At 41.0% G+C, this 17,468-nt stretch overlaps 1 protein-coding gene across 1 annotated transcript; it reads left to right on the forward strand.

Annotated features, from left to right (window-relative positions):
* On the forward strand, positions 1-17,468 carry twsg1a (twisted gastrulation BMP signaling modulator 1a). Its single transcript, XM_034703767.1, has 5 exons — positions 1-710; positions 1,811-1,972; positions 10,649-10,748; positions 15,344-15,604; positions 16,994-17,468. The coding sequence occupies exons 2-5, from the start codon at positions 1,847-1,849 to the stop codon at positions 17,173-17,175; spliced, it is 669 nt and encodes a 222-aa protein (XP_034559658.1). The 5' UTR covers positions 1-710; positions 1,811-1,846; the 3' UTR covers positions 17,176-17,468.

Here is a 17,468-nt window from a genome sequence, read left to right on the forward strand (position 1 = left end):
GTTCCTCTCTGACCTTCCTCCCCTGCAGGCTGGAAATGCGGCCTGTTGTTGGGTTTTGATGCAGGCTCAAGTAAACACGTGTTAACAACAATGTGCTTCGATGGCCCATCAGAGAAGCTACAAGAGAGCGCAGGGACGCTTCTCAGTGGGAGGTCTGTTGTACTCCTCAGCTTCCGAATCGCCCTTTTCTCACCTAACGAGCGCACACACAAGTCCTCTGATAACTCAGACAAAGGACTGTTAAGTGAAGTGGGGGGTGGCTTGGAAAGTAAAGATCTTCTGGTGTAAAAGTAGCCAAACAGAGCCTACCTGGGCGTGCTAACACAGGTCCGAATGTGGCCTTAACGAAGATAAACATGGATTTTACGCACCAGACTTTTACGCACAGCGGGACGCGGTTGTAAAAGTTCTCCTGATTGTGTTTAAGGGGCGTTGAGGCGGATCTTTCATGTCCGAGACCCTGCAGACACTCGGCCGGTGTGTGTGTGACCTGAGGCCCGGTGTCTCCCTTCTCAGATGTTGGGTAGAAAATGGAGTGTGTGCCTTTAAGGCGCCCGACTGCCTGTCGCTTTCTGCTGCGGAGAGACTGACGCCCTCTGGACACAGTGGACACTTGAGCGGCGGCAGAACACCATCCTGGAGAAGTTCAAAGAGAAAACAGGCACACTCCCTCTTTAAAAGCAGAGCCAGGGACTTTTTACAGAGTTGTGGTAAGTTTGAAACTCAGTTTTTCTTTAATAATCCGCTTCTTTCCTTCGCTCGGTTGTCTCGTTGCTGCGTGCGAGTGAAACAAAGTGATTTGGTTGTTGGCGATGAGCATAAAAGAGGTGAATAAACTGCGGGAGCTAATGTTCCTCACATGTTCTCTCCCCGTCATGTGAATCGGAACAATGTGCAGCGAAGAAAGTGTTGAAGTGTAAAAGCGAGAAAAAGGATCAGACGGCATGTTAACGGGGACACACTTTGGAGAACAAAAAGACTAGATTGAAGGAAGCTGATGTTGCCAGATGTGTCTGTGTGTTGTTATTCCGCAGTAACGTGAGTGTGTGTGTGTGCTGGCTTTGAATGAAATGTGACGCAGGCATTTTGAAAAAGTGATCCTAACTATGTGTCAAAGTTGTTAATGCTTCTGTAAAGTGTAGCTGTGACTTTTTAACTGTATTTAATATTAAAAACTTTCATCAAGTTGCTGCGATTTAAGCTCTGATGTTAAAGCTTTAGCACTAAATGTAGTTAAATACATCAGAATGCAGGTATCCTGTAATAACTGAGGCACACAATAAAGGACCACAGAGTAAAAACATCATGTTTTAATGTTGTTTAGTTTAAAGTCTGCTGAAATACATCAAAGGTAGATGCAATAATACAATCCTAGAATCTCACCGGGTGTTGATGTCTGATTTCTGGTCAAAGTATCTCATTACACCCAACAAAGACAGGTAAGATTTGAGTGTTTGTGGTATGCATACAACAAGAGGTCTGCCTGTGGTCCAAATATTGTTCATTATCTGGATGATGTGGGTGTCATGATGTGTGGCCACTTTTTTTGTTGTTTGTTCAAAAATTCTTATGACATCTTGATTTTGAACACAAAAAGAAACAGATTCCTTTTCTTGTAGAGATATTTTTATACAAAAAAAAAGGTGACTCCAGCTTTCTTTGAGATAAAACTCAGAGTGTTTCATTTCTCTTATTTTATCATTTGTATTGCTCCCTCCGCAGCTCTTCTCCTTTCCTCCTGTGGAATGTCAGGGATGAGGTTTTGTTTATTTGTCTCTGAGGTCCTGTCCTGTGTCTCGTGTTGATGTAGGTGTTTCCAGTTTTGCCGTGCTGGTGAGCCGTCAGGATGAGGCCCGGTCAGCTGATCCTCCCTGCCACCGCCGCTCTCCTCTTCCTCCTCTCAGGCCTGACTCTGACCTCCGGCTGCAACAAGGCCCTCTGCGCCAGCGACGTCAGCAAGTGTCTCATCCAGGTAAGGGACACTTTTTTTTAGTCCTTTTGGAGTGTTGGATGCTCAATGTTGAATTAACAAATACGTTTATACCATGCAAACTTTGCCCCTGAGCCATGGCTGCTAACCCACCATGTGATTCATAAAGTTTCTCACAGATATCACTCTTGATATTGAAAAATATTCAACAAACTTCTGTCAGTTGTTGTCCAACAAATGTTAAACTAGACAAGGGTGTGTTTTGCCTCTTCAAAAATCCCCTTTGATCCCTTAAAAATGTGCACACACGTGAGGTCAATGTGAACTCTTATTCTCTTCATCACTGCTGTACTGAACTCGTGAAGTTGATGAGCTTTGCTGTAGATATAAAGTTGGAAACTTTGAAGTGAGAGCATCCAAGTTCAAGCTTTTTCCCTGCAGTGGTGCAGCTGTTTGGTGTAAACACAGGCTGATATTTCTCCTGAGGAAAACACGAGTCAAAAATGTGTCTGTTGCAAGTCCAAGTTGAGCTGCAGCAGAGCAGTTGAGGACGTGCTTTGGTACAATTTATGATGAAATGAATCTGGCAGGACAGACTCAAACTATGCACTAATATTCTGCTGGCTGAAGAAAATATGTCTCAACTGTGGCACTTCTTTCAAGTGAAATGTGCCTCGTGTCCTGGCCGAGGTGGAGAGATCTTGATCGGAGAACAAAAGTGAAATCTGTGGTGAAGAATGTAGATACATTCCTTCGATAAGCCAGGAAAAGTCTGCGGAGAAAGTTCTCCCAGAGCGAGAAAAGGAGAAGCAGTGATGTGAATTTAAGAGTGCAACTTCATGCACACCTGCTCTCTACCTGAGAGATTCCTGCACAGTCAGAGTCTGTGTTGTAGAGCAAAGGATCATGGGGGAAAGTGCTCACCAGCTCTTTGATTTATGTGAAGTTTCCTTGTTTTGGCTCAGTTTGTAATATTTTCTCATCAGCCCCGACTCTGACTTTTGACTCTTGTTGACTTTCTGGCATCACTTCCTTTGTGTCACTTCTTCCCTCATGTCTGGGGCCCTCTGGGTGAGGAGGGGGGTGTGGGTGGGTGCAGACGGGTGGTACCCCATAATTAACACAGTCAGTCATGCATTCTGGTTATTTTGAGGGAAAACATGAAGAGAAGTGTTGGCCCGTCTTTACACCACCTGTCAGCTCACATTGGAGCTGCAGCTTGTCTTCTGTCCTGTGTGTGTGTGTGTGTGTGTGTGTGTGTGTGTGTGTGTGTGTGTGTGTGTGTGTGTGTGTGTGTGTGTGTGTGTGTGTGTGTGTGTCTGACCCTCTGTGTGTTAAGTGGTGCTGCCTCTCCCATTAGCATCTTTAAAGTACTGTGTTTAACCTCAGTGGCCGTTTCACCTGTGTGACCTCAGGCACTGAGTGAGGTACATTTTTTAAGTTAGTGGGGAAGACCTGTAAAACGTCCTGAACACACTAAAACACACACAGACCGACAGACACACAGGCTTTTGTTTTTAGAAAAGAAAAGATGTATAAATTCATTTTTCAAATTGAGAAAAACAGCAGGTCAAGTTACAAAGCAATGTTTTCATTCATTACCTTTTTATTTTATGCAACTTATCTTTGCCTCAAATGTTAAAAATCAAAGTTTTTCTAAATGAGACTTTTGACTTTGCCATGCTTTTCTTTCAAAGCACCTGTTGCCCAAAGACTCAGAGATGCAATGCAAGTAATAATAGTTTCCAATAGATTAAAATAAGCCGATCTTCACATTTGGAAAGCTTGAACCAGCAAACATTAAAACACAAGTCTCTGCTCTCTAAATGTCTGACTTAATTTGTCAACCTGTGATTCATTCTTCAGTTGAATAATATCTCAATAAACAACCAGAGAATCATCTTCATCTTTCTTGGCTACTTCATCATCGCAATCTGCCTCTTCTGCATTTTTTATTCTGAACCCAAACATTTAAGTAAAGGATATTCTGTCTCGAAATGGAAAAAAACAATTTATTTGTATGTATTTTTCCACTAGAAATGAGTCTCTATGTGCCCCTCTGTTCCAACGCAACATTTTTTTATCAACATTTGAGCTGACTAACACCCCGCTAACTCTGTTCCTCTGTGGTTAATTTATTTCAAATCCAATCCTCATGTGATCAGCAGAACATTTTTGGCTCTGCTCACTCCTCTTAACTTCCAGGTGGCTTATTTCTCCTCATGAATCATTGCTCAACAAAAGCGCTGTAGCTTCCCCGACCTCCTCGACACCAACTTGCTAGCTGTCAGAGCCGGGAGCGATGGTGCGTGTGCCGTCAAGGAGAAACTTTTCCGCCTCTTACCGCTATGCAGAAGCTCCATGTTGTTAGTGATTAGTGAGATCTGCTGCCCGACGCTCGCTTTTACGCTCTGCTGCCATCTCAAGTCATTTGTCTGAATTCCCCAAAATCCCTGAGGGTGGGAGAACACGAGAGGGGAGGCTGAGGTCAGGAGGAGGTGTGCATGTCTGTGGGGGGAGGTTGGTTGGTTGGGAGAAATATACAGTTAGGATTGAATCACACGCCACAACTGTGTGCAGAGTGGGCTGCTTAGCAGGGTGGGGCCGTAGATTTCAGAGTTAATACACAGCAGCAGGACGAGGCAGCGAGTTCACTTTTTCTCCTTTTGTCTTGCTTCTGCAGAGTTTTGAGCGATGACAGAAGTTTCCTCTGAGAGGCAAAGGAGGCTTAATAAGGCCTCTTAAAGTCATCCAGATAGCCTCATCCATTTCAGTGGGGAGTGTGATTGTGGAGTTTCAACCGTAGAAGTTAAGATCAACATGTCTGTTGGTTGTTGACTCTGTTAAATGTCTGAAAATGTACTTATTTCTATTCCTCCCTTTGCCCATCAAACTGTTAAAGCAACAACAGAGAGATATTTTTCATTTTTGCTTTATGATGATTTTGCCTTTGTTGGAAAGCTTGTGTATAAAGTGAGGTTATTGAGATATAACAACAGTCTCTACCCAGACTTTAACCTTGGACATTATTTTAGGGCACGGATCTTAAACACTTATCCACCAGGGAACAAACACAATTTTGTTAAGGCTAAAAAACATACTTCTTACTTACTAACTTACTTCTCCCTGCCAAGCTTTGCCAGAAGAGCTCTAATCTGAACCACTACACGATGAGTGCAGGATATCGACTCTGCTTTCAATGCAGAAAACCTTACCTGATGTGCTCATTTTACTATGAAGGCATCAATGTCAGAGTGAGACTATTTCAAACTCAGTGAAAAACTCCTCACTGTGCCTTTAACTTCACTTGGTACGGTTAAATAATCTTCATTAATCTCCCTGAGGAAACTACCATCAAGAAACAAATCCCATGACATAACTTCACACTACATTACACTTCGCATTGTGTCTGTTTTGAAAGTCATAATTTGGCATTTTATTTTCTTTATCGACAGAGGTGGATTAGAAAGTGTAAAACTGGGGTCTGGAGACAATTGGCTTAGTGTAGCATACACTGGCACCAAGCTAGAAGCATTTAGCATTCTGTCAGATACAGACAGACTATTAGAGTCTCTGAGGCTGAGTAACACGTGGTAAACAGAACATGCATTTTTAGATAAGGCCATATTAAGTTTTGGAATAAAACTATTTATTTTTTGAAAACAGAAAGTCACTATTAGCTGCTGTTTGCTAACTGATAGCTCCAGCACTCACATTCTGGCAGAAGTCTCTTTAGTTTACATGTTTTTACATGTGAATTGAGGTGGTTTTGTGGTTTTACTTTAAAGTAGTTGTTATTTAAAAAAAATGAGGCTAGCAGCTTGACCTTGCTTCAAGTAGCCTATATATGCTAGTTTTGACAATTGCTGTGTGTGTAAAAAAAAAAGCTATGGCATGTTTATAGAGTGACATGTATTGGTATTGAAAGACAAATCATTCTTTTTTGGGGGGTATAAATGAAAGCTGTTTTCCCTTGCTGAAACAACTCCCAGTTTTTACTCCTAAACCAGCTAGCTCCTCTAGTTCGTGACTTCAAACATCAAGATTAGCTAAGAGGTTAGCTAAACACGTCTACTTTTAGCTGTATCATTCTGGCACCACCATGTGAGGTAAAGATTTAGTAATCTATCAGAAAGTCTTGGCCAGAGATTTAATCCAGTTTTTACCCCAAATGTTTGGTTTGGAAGGATAGAGATGCTTATAAACTTCTGGACCTTTGAACGTTAAGAGACTTAACTCTGTCTCTCTTCTTTTATTTATTAGGCAGAGCTAAGCTAAGTTAAATATCTTCTGGCTCCAGCTTGTTTGCTTGCTAAAGCCTCTTTTTTTCAGGACAAGGATTTGGAAGAAAAAAAGGCATTTTCTTTTTTCTTGTTTGTGAAATATGAGATGCAAGTTTTTCTCCCCCGGGGCAGCTGTTTAGTTTTTTATAATCTCACCTCGGAGAGTCAAAGCAGTGGGATCAGATCTTGATCAGAGGTTTGGGAATTGAGAGGCCGGTGATTAAGTGAACTGTGTGTGGTTTTACAATCCTTCACTGGTGACTCACTGAAGAGTCTTTTATCATTGCCAGGACTGTTTACGCGCAGGAGATGGCTTCTGCACAGATATAAAGGAGGAGCAGAGGGAGTAAAAAAGGGAAAAGGGAGGAGGGAGAGGGAGAAAAGTAGAGAAAGAGAGGAGGAGGAGATAAGAACAGAGAAAAAACACTGGAGAGAAAGGGAAGGAAGGAGGGGGAAAGTGTGTAGCTGGAGGGGGGAGCAGCCATGTTCTGTTCTCCAGGTGTTTTCTTCTGCCTCCCTCCGTTTCTCCCCCGCCGCCTCCCTCATCGTGCTGACCTTGACGTAGAGGAATGTGCTCCCTGTTCTGTGTCAGGAGAGAACAGAGAGAGAGAGCGAGGAGCTCCTCTGGCTCTGCTCTCACCTACTTTTCAATCCCACCTACACGTTTCAGTTTCCTTCACCGTCCCCGGAGGAACACTGGAGTCGAGCAGTGACGCTGTTTTATGGTTGAAGTGTCTGTGGAGGAGTCATGGGATCAGTTTCATGTTTTAGGATGTGTGCAGAGGCTCATGTTGTAATGTTACCTTCCTGCTACAAAAAGTAATATGAGAATTATTCAGCAGGAGCCTTTTCTGTTTCCACAAGCCTGTATATGATGCAATGAACCCGTTCTTGACTCACAAATTCTGTGCAACAACCTTAACCTCATCGTCTTCCTTTTTTCGAGCTGTGAACATTCCTGTTTTTTTTAAATTAGCCAACCACTTCTTTCTTCTTGCTTGAGTTGCACCTTTGGCTTGTTGGTTTTGAAAACATGTTTTGTCTTACTATTGTTGCCAAATAAGTCAACAAAGTCTTGCTCATGATGGACAAGTGTATGATCTAGTCCTGGTCTTTAGTGTTTTGAGAAAACTCTGGTAAGAATTTGGCAGTATGCAAATTAAAATAGAGTGATTAATGTGTGTAATGGAGGTTTAGGGCCCCAGACTTGATCTAAAAAAGGGCGTTAACCAGAGATATTTTGTGATGCACTAAATACTGATACTGATTTGAAGAGATGGGCTAGTCTTTTCCAGTTCTGTTATATATCTACATTAAGTTTGTTCAATAAGGCATTCATAAGTAGAGGCACAAACAGCCATTTTGCCTTCACACACTCCAAAAATCTCCTGGATAATTTCAAGGGTGACAGGTTCTGATATTTAAGGAACTTACCTTTCACACATGTAGCTAATAGATGGAGATTTTCAGGGGTTCAGTATTTGTGTTTCAGAATCGTAAATTTGTGAAGCCACCTCAGGGCAGTTCTGATTAAGGACTCTTAATATCTCTCTCTAATGAAATGAATGCCCATCATACTGAAAACATTTTATGACACTGACAAAAAGGACAAAAACGGATCATTCTTAGTTATAACTTTGGTCATATTTTGGAAATTCTGGCCTCAGTTGCCTCTTGTAATGGCAACAATACCTTCACAATAGAGGACTTCAGCTGTATGAACATTTTATATGTGTGCTCCATTACACCAGAAATATTTTCAGTGTAGGAATTTTTTCTTGCAACAGAGTATTTTGAAAGGGTTGTAATAGTACTTTTACTTAAAGCTACAGTAAGGAACGTTTATTTTGTGTTGATTTTGGCACCCCCTGTGGACAGAGTGGTACCTTTTATCTCTTTTTTTTTAAGATAGATTTTTTTGGGCTTTTACACCTTTATAGACAGGAGGGGACAGTGGATAGAGCAGGAAACTGGTAGAGAGTGGGGGAATGACATGCGGGAAAGGGGCTGCGGGCCAGAATCGAACCCGGGCCGCCCGCCATATTGGCGCACAATTTAACCATTAGGCCAAATCTGAGCCTGTACCTTTTATCTCTTTGTTGATCTTATTCAAAACAGTCACATTTTGTTTCCTTGAAACAGTCACATGTATCCCCCATAATGAATCTGTGTGATATAGCACATAATGGCAGTGTTAAGAGACATTATGAATCATTGTAAATTACCCTTACAGGAGCTTTAAGGGAAGGAATTAAGTATTTCCTCTACTCATGGCTATAACTGGAAACTATGCTGTCAGAAAAGTGTAGAGACGTAGTAGATAAAGAGAATAAAGTAGCACGATTAGGAAAAGTAAGATGCTCATAAAGTGCAGTACAAGTTTACTGTTAAACAGTATCATCCCCTGAGTCTCATGTGCAGTAAAAATAAACATTCAAGATAAAGTTTTAAACACTTTGAACCCTGATGTGTCAGAAGCTGCTGTGTTCATGAATTCAAACACGCCAAGTCTTTTATCTTACAGTTATCTGTGTATTGTGTGGATGGAGTTAACATACTTGGATAAATGCCACACATGCCAGGCACACAGTACAGTTGGTCTGTCTTGTATTGGCTTGTGTGTGATAATAGTTACTGTACATGAAGCAAACCTGCTGTTGCTCCTGTGTTGATGTTTTAATGGTACGTCTTCTGTTTGCACAGCACGTCTGCGTGTTGGGTTTTGTCTGCTCTGGGATTTTTAACTCTTATGTTGCACTTGTATTAGATACTGTAAACATGGACTCTCCATAATGTTTTCACCGCAGGTTCATTAAAGTAAGTTTGATGACCTCTTGGATGCCACCAATTTAAGGGATAACAAAGTGAAAACTAACATTCTGTAAATACAGCAGCATTGTTATTACATTTTAACAAAATGTGCAGGATGCTCAGGCCTTGTGCAGTCTGGAGGATGAATCTGTTTGTCTGCATTGAACTTGTTAATGTAACTCTGTCACACTTAATAACATCTATGGGCAGCAGTCTGCAGCTCATCTCTGGTGAAATAACTACTTATTTTAGTGCTTATTCTGTGTCATTATAGTGAGTACCAATATACATGTAGGTACAAGGGATCAAGACCATGTTATGTTTATACTACAAGTACGAACTTATGATACTTCAACAAAGAAAAAAAAAGGGCAACAAGGTTTATTTTTTTTGTTTTTTTACCAGAATAAAATCTCAGAATTATCGGAAAAAATGTCATAGTTCAATCCTTAATTATTTTTTTAACTATCCCTTACATGAAACATTACCTGACTCTGATGCTTAACAGCTTAAGCAACTCACCTAACTTTGTACTATCATATCAATGCTGATGATTTGGTAAATGGTAAATGTACTTTCTAGTCTTTCTGACCACTCAAAGCGCTTTTTACATTCTGTCATTCGCATTCATCCATTCACTCACTGATGGCAGAGGCTGCTATGTAGTGAGGGACCATCAATATTAGCTAATCTCATTCATACACATTCACACAACGCTGAACAACAGCGGGAGCAATTAGGGGTTCAGTGTCTTGCTCAAGGACACTTCCGCATGTGACTGCCGGAGCTGGGATCGAACCGCCAACCTTCCCTTCCCTCATAGTTCTATGAAACATTGTTAGTTTGAAGTGTTACACCTGCTCCAAATCACAAAAACCAGACACTGAGAAAGCACAAAATAAAAAAGGTGGGGCTTTTTTTTTGTTTTGTTGTGTTAATCCGGACTTTTTCAAGCTATAAAGAACTTAAGATGATGACAACAACAACAAGAAACATAAGGTATCATATTGTTTAGTATCTACTTTTCACCCCTGTACAATAAAATACAATACAACGTTACTTTACGATATGTTACGATACATTACGATACATTACAAAACATCACATAGCATTACAATATGATAAGTAACGTAACATTGGGATAGAATGCAATATGTTCCATTATGATATAAGATATGTTACGATATGAGATACGTTGCTTCACGATAGGAAACGTTACGCAATGATATGTAATGTTATGTAACGATACAAGATATGTTACATTACGACAAGATATGTTACAATACAATACGATACGATAAGATACCATACGATAAGTTAAGTTACGTTATGTTACATCATGATACAGCACATTATAATACAATACATTTCAACTAATTAAAATACATTACAATCCAATGTCAGTCTTCTTCCAGAATTCTGAATTGCAACTTGAATCTTTATTATCAGTTTGAACAGTGATGAAGAGGAACTGAGTCACAGTTTGGTCTGGTTTTCAGACTTCCACACACATTATAAACTTTAGTCTCAAAAACAAAAGTACTGTGGCTACATCACTTGTGTTATTATGTGATACTAAAGTGTGTGAGTGTCTCATTCATTTCATTTTTTGTGTGTCCTTCAGGAGCTGTGCCAGTGTCGTCCGTCAGATGGGAACTGTTCATGCTGTAAGGAGTGCATGCTCTGTCTGGGGAACCTTTGGGAAGAGTGCTGCGACTGTGTGGGTGAGTACAGTGTCTCATCTGTTAGCAACATATTTCACTGCTGACGGCAGGTTAGTCAGTATATTATTTTTAAGCTATAACTGTTTGAAGGAAATGCTGCAGTGTGTAACGGTGTTAGCAGGTTCAGACAGGCCGGTGATGACTGCTGAACATCTGCAGAACAAAAGATTAGTATCAGAAAGATTCTAAAAGGTGATCTTGTCAAAATTGTATTGACTGTCATATTTAAAGAATGATTGATGGAAACCAAAATATAAGCTAAAACTGCAGGTGCTAAATTTGAGGTTAAGTTAAATCTTGATTTGAGATTCAGTTCAGACTGTGAACAGAAAGATGTTGCTTTTATTTATTTCAGTTATCAGGTTTGTACAATGGCCCAAGACAGCAAACATGCAATAAAATTTTGATTTGGAGGAATGGTCCACAAATACAAGACATATTCAAATAATTTATACAAGTTTGTAAACAAAGACAAGTTCAAACAGTCCAATATTTTAGACTTTCAACATTCAATTCAGCTATTTTTTTTGTTCACCTGGATCCACTAAATTTAATTAGTCATAATTTAACCAAATGTTCAACAGCATAGAACAGAAACAGGCGCAGCACTCAAAAAAGCGTTCCTCATATTTTTACTGAGTGGGACTTCTAAACAAGACTGTGGCCTGAACTTTGACCCTCTGGCTAACACAAATAAAACAGTCAATCGTGCAGCATTTTACTAAAGTTGTAGAAACAGTGGCTTCAGAGTTACTAGACTCATTGGATAAGCTAATGAAGGCTCGGCTGGTGTGACTTAGTTAGACTAAGTCAGTTAAGCTAAAACAGCAGGCTAACTTAACTCACTGAGACACTTACTTCAAAACTTGATAGGATGCAGCAGGACACCTTTGTGTTATGTCTTACTGATTTCAGACATATTTTGGGACAAGCTACATGTTTTCTGGTGTTCCAAAGAGTAAGGAATATGGAAATTTAAAGCTCCGGAGGATTTTTGAGTTTACGTTGACTGTGGCGCCCCCTGTGGACAAAACAACATATCATAGGACTTTGGCTGAGCTTGTCCTCTATGCACTCATACACTATCATAGTAGCTGATGGGCGTAACCGAATAGACTCCATTCAATCACAGGTTGTAACGTTTACAGATGTACACATTAATTTAATCATGAATCACAGCCTTTCTACGGTTATATAATCACACATGTTCACATTGTGATTGAAATTAAATTAATCATGCAGCACTGTTTGCAAGTCAAGAAAAAACAGGTTTGTCACACCCCTGTTGAATTAAATGACCGTGATTATACGAGTTGGAGTAACTCATCAAGTCACGTGAGTTAAACTCTGAAGGAACGTTGTGCTTTTATCCCACCTCTCTCATCCTCAGACCACTCACAGTATTTGACCCTGCAGCCTCTCACTGCGATCAAACTGAGATTGTAAAATATTTATATTAACTCTGGCACTAATCTGCTTCATACATGTGACACTTCAGCTATGTTTCAGTCTTGTTAACCTCTGAGTCGCCATGCTGCAGAGCACTTTGAGGCTGTGGGTGTAACACACACAGATCTAAAAAGGAGCCAGTGTGTTAGGAGTGTTTCTCCTCTGATACTGGATGAGTGTGCAGTGAGTGAAGCCAGATCACGAAGGTGTCTCTGAGAAGTGACAGTGTGGAGGTTAATGTGAAGCAGAGCCAACAGGGCCGCTGTGTATGAGCGCAGAGGAAATTAAAGGAGAACTGATGCCGCTAAGTGGCAGCCACACATGTGGACAGGAAGACTCGAGGTTTTTCCACAAGATCAAAGGACGGAGAAGCCGGAAGAGAGAGGGGAAGAAGAGGTCGACCTGCTCAGACGGACTTTGACTTTCAGACTCTAAGGGGGGCGGGGTGTAAACCCAACAACCGGATTTATGAAACAAGAGAAAATTTGGCTCCTTCATTTTTAACCGGCTTCACACGAGCAGAGCTGAGGCTCTACAGGCCAGGGCAGAGTCAAAGGAGCTTATTAGTCAAATGAGTTAAATGTTCAGGTCTCAGATTTATGACCTGGTCCTCAGATTATGAGATGACTGCTCCACGGACACAGACTTAACAGAACAAGACACACACACTTCTTTCTACTTCTGCTGCTTTTTTATGACATATTTTTCACATAATGTCTCATTTTACATGTTTCTGTGAGTATTGTTTTTTCGGTCTGTGGTTGATTTGCAAATTTTGTTGTGGTCATTTTAATGATTATTTTCTATTAAAGCTGTGTCTTGTAAGGTTTGCATGCTGAGTTTCCTCTTTTTATTGTAGTTGGACATCTTGTTTTAGTCATTTTATATGCTCAATGGGTGTTTTGTTTTAGTCTGTACATGAAATGTTCTTCAAGTGTTAATTAGCATCTTGTTATGTGTCTCTCTGAGATGGTTTTGCATCATATTTTAGTCATTTTGTAACTTCTAACATTTGGTGTTGTTCTGTTCCCCTTGTAGCAGATTACAGTGCATCTGTGTTTGGTAAATGGTAAATGGACTTGTATTTATATAGCTCTTTTCTAGTCTGTCTGACTACTCAAGGCGCTTTTACACACTCCTCGTCGCATTCACCCATTCATACCCATTCACTCACTGATGGTAGAGGCTGCGAATGTCCATCAGTATTAGCTGATCTTATTCGTACACACTCACACACCTCTGAACAACAGCGGGAGCAATTTGGGGTTCAGTGTCTTGCTCAAGGACACTTGGGTATGTTGGGTCCGATTAATAGACGACTGACTCTACCCACCGAGCCACAGCCGAAAAGTGTTTAAACTCACTTTTCACAAAGGTTCTGGTCCAGTGTGTCCTCGGTCTGACTCTCAGTAGGCCTGTTAAGACATGTTTAGACGGCGTAGTGTGCATATGCATCCTCAAACTGTGCAAACAGAGTCCAGAAGTTATTTTAATGAAGGCAAGCAGTCACTTCCCTGCTTCCCTTTTTATTCCTTAACATGATACAAAAACCTGCATCAACTAAACCTCCAACATTTACACACTCAAGACACCACAGAGCTACTCATGCTTCACCTGTCAGGATTTCAAGTGCCATAATTGAGACAGAGGTAATACTACACCAACAAAACCTAAAGAAAGCAGGAGAGAGGTGAAGGTACGTGATCAGAAGACACGGAAATGTACCAAATGCTTGGATCTTAGCTGTTTTATGCACCATTTTAGCACTATACTAGCAGCAAAAGCTAAAATGGTGCATAAAATTCAAGGAGCTAAAACAAAGCAAGATGCATAACGATAGAGAACCTCGGTCGGGTATGCTTGAGTTCCCCTGCAAACCAGCAGACTCTCAGATCATCTGTGAGCGACAGATATTGCTGTTTGTGCTGACAAGCAGGCTTTATTTAACGTCTTTCATGTGGGAAAAAAAATCCAACTACCCGACACTGAGTGCTGAACTTGCTGCTGCTGCTGCACAGATGTTGTGGTGGAGGAGTTTTACTCCTGAACAGGCCTTTTACAACACACCGATGACAGCCTGTAGCTTTAAGCGAGTATATTTCTCTCATTTATATGTTTGAATTTTTTTTCTCAGAGCACCACTTCGAGTAAGTTTCCACTCTAAACATGTTATCTGTGCCAAACACTGGCTGCTTTGAAGTGTGTATCTGTGAGTGGTTAGAGCAGCCCAGCAGAGGACAGTTTGTGTTTTAGAGGGGAGGAGGAGATGAGGAGGAGGAGGAGGGAGGACACGAGAAGGAGGACCCATGTGTACACTTTATCTAAAACAGCTGTTCTGGCTCTGCTTTGAGTGTTGGTCTGTAATCCTATTCCTCTTTCAAACTCCGCTCCCCATTAAATGATTTACTCATTAGCTGTAATTCACTTTGACTCGTTGGAAGGGTCTGAAAGATCCTATCTGAGGATATGGGGACTCCATCGAGCGATTACCACCGTATTTGGAAATGAAATGAAGTGTTTAAAGGGATCTTAATTGAGACAAGATACTGTTGACAGCAGTGTGGTTTTACTAAATTGCTCTTGTGAGTTGAAATTGAGTGTGAAACCATTCATCTTTTGAATGTGTCTATTGTGAGTAAAGTATTATTTACAACTGATCTCCCTGCGTTTTCAACATGCTTAAAGGATCAGTCCACTAAAATACTGAGGTCAAAGTTTCTTCAAGGGATACAGACTGTGAAAATCAGGGCCGGTGCCAATCTGGATAGCTTTCTAGCATTACATTGATTCTATAAGATGATTGAAGATTAGCTTCAGTTCAGGTTGAATCCAATATAATGAGCTGTCCGAAGATCAAAATAAAAAATCTACATGGCTGGGGTGCTGGTGGCCTAGTGGTCTAAGTGTGCCCCATGTATGGAGACCATAGTCCCCATCACAGTGGTAGTGGGTTCGACCCCCAACCTTTGGCCATTTGCTGCTTGTCTTCCCCCCGCTCTCTGCTCCCCACATTTCCTGTCTCTCTTTAGCTGTCCTGTCAATAAAGGCAAAAAAAAAAAAAACTTAAAAAAATCTCCATGGCTGAATATTTCATATTTTATTGAAATCACCATTTATCGTTTTCATCCCTCTCTCTCTGATTTCAGGGATGTGTAACCCCAAGAACTACAGCGACTCTCCTGCCACGTCAAAGAGCACAGTGGAGGAGCTGCATCGTCCGATCCCCTCGCTGTTCCGCGCCCTCACAGAAGGCGAAGCGCCGATCAACATGATGGTGGTGTCCTTTCCTGTCGCTGAGGAGCTCTCTCATCATGAGAACCTGGTGTCCTTCCTGGAGTCGCTCGACAGCCCGCACCAGAATGTTTCTGTGCCTGGAAACAGCATCCACGCCAGCTATGACAATCAAGGTGATGAAATTTGAGTTTGCTCCTCTCTCTCTTCTTAGGTCCAAATCTATCAATCCAACAATCCAATTATTACACCGTAAATTCCACTTCAGTTTGCTTTGGCACTCGCCTCACTGTACTTGTACTTTGCTGTTATATTTCCAGTTCATGCAACTTCATATTGATGATATTGATAATAGAGAAAATGTAGAATTCTACATTACATCTAATGGACACTTTAAGAATGGCACAGTGCTACAGAAATTAGGCCTGGAAGTTAGTATTTTTGCAGTAGAAATGCCTCATCTCTAAGTAAATGTTTTTTTTTTAAACCCTACTTGAGAATTAAATCTTCACTGTGTCTTTAAAAAGCGGTTGCTGATGGGTGTCAAAGTGACACCACAGAGGTTGTCAGGAACATTACTAATCATTAAAGTGTTTTCATTTGGAAGGATGAGGAAAGATCTTAAACGTCAGATGCCCCAGAGCTTAATTTCTACGATGGTATAAGTTCCACTGGAAAATGTCTCATTGTCTTTTTCTCAAAGGAACTAGGATACTGACTGTTTTTGTAAGCCAACCTGTGGCCAAACTACACAAGTCTACTTTCATGAACCTTAGGTTCGTTCTTTTTAAACTGCAGAAGCCCTACTGCCTCGTAAGACAATGCACCAAAACAACCTTTTAAAATGAAAACTTAGGCAACAAATGAAATGACTTGGCTGAATATTTGTTGTAGATTTTGCAGCTTTGGTTGCCACTCTCCATTTGAATACAGTTAGCCTCCCACTGTGAAGAGTTAGCGTCACATTTTGAACTTTCTGAATAAGTTACACTGCTAAAGAAAAGATCATGACTTTCTCACATGCGCTGTCCACTAAAGGTTTCCGTTCCTGTCAGGTCCTGTCATATTTTTCATCTGGATCAATGCACACTCACAAAGAACCGTGGTAATAAAATCAGGCCCGACCCAGAACTGAAGTAGACTACAAAGTCTTGAATTAGGACAAGTTCGGGCTGGGTCATGTTTGCAGCATGTAACAGGAAACAGTGCTGCCAAACACTTCCACTTGATGAAATGAAACTGGGTTGGAAATGTTGTTCTCTGCTTTGTTTTGTCTATTTTCCTTTTTGGTTGTTTTGGCTGTCAACTTCTCACCCTGTTGCTATTTGCTATAAAGACACACTCATAATACGAGTGTTCCCACAGAGCTGAGCTGTAAACTCATTAAGCTTGCCCGCACATATGGTCGTACTTTGGGCAGCAAATAAATTTCACCCCTGAAGTAAAAGTAGGAACATTGAAGGGTAACAGTAATTGCTCTAAAATGGACCTTGTTTTGCAAACAAGGTTTACTGGGATTGTGACTCATGTCTCTTTTTCTCTTCTTCTGTCCTTTTTAATTCCAGACGGCATGTGCACAGTGGTCTACTTTGACGACTGCGTGTCTATTCGTCAGTGTAAACTTTACTGTGAGTCAATGGGAGGATCCAAGTACCGCTGGTTTCACAACGCCTGCTGCCAGTGCATCGGACCTGAGTGCGTGGACTACGGCAGCAAAGCTGTGAAGTGCATGAACTGTCTCTTCTAAAGTGCGGGCACATATTGGTACCAAATGTCTGGGCCTAACCAGAGGACTGAGGGCTACGAGAGGAAACTATGACTGTCATGTGTTAGCATTCCTCACCTACCTTGTAAAATACCCCCTGCCCCCCTTCCTACTCCTGCAAATTGTTTTTATTCTGCTGTTTGTTTCACTGTATATTTTTAGATATGTTTTCAATAGTGTTTTTTACTAGAGGTGTATATGAATAATGTATTTTTGAACTATTGTCGGCTAAACCCTAGTCTTCTGCCAAATAAAGAAAAGTTTGGTGACGTGGA

Source organism: Notolabrus celidotus, chromosome 15 (assembly GCF_009762535.1).
Source record: "Notolabrus celidotus isolate fNotCel1 chromosome 15, fNotCel1.pri, whole genome shotgun sequence".
Taxonomy (NCBI): Eukaryota; Metazoa; Chordata; class Actinopteri; order Labriformes; family Labridae; genus Notolabrus; species Notolabrus celidotus.

Bases quoted from the DNA above. Each gene is read 5' to 3' on its own strand.
- twsg1a (XM_034703767.1), top strand. From the start codon at position 1,847: ATGAGGCCCGGTCAGCTGATCCTCCCTGCCACCGCCGCTCTCCTCTTC. The intron at 1,973-10,648 runs GTAAGGGACACT...TGTGTCCTTCAG, and splicing joins TCAGCAAGTGTCTCATCCAG to GAGCTGTGCCAGTGTCGTCC. The intron at 15,605-16,993 runs GTGATGAAATTT...TTTTAATTCCAG, and splicing joins CGCCAGCTATGACAATCAAG to ACGGCATGTGCACAGTGGTC.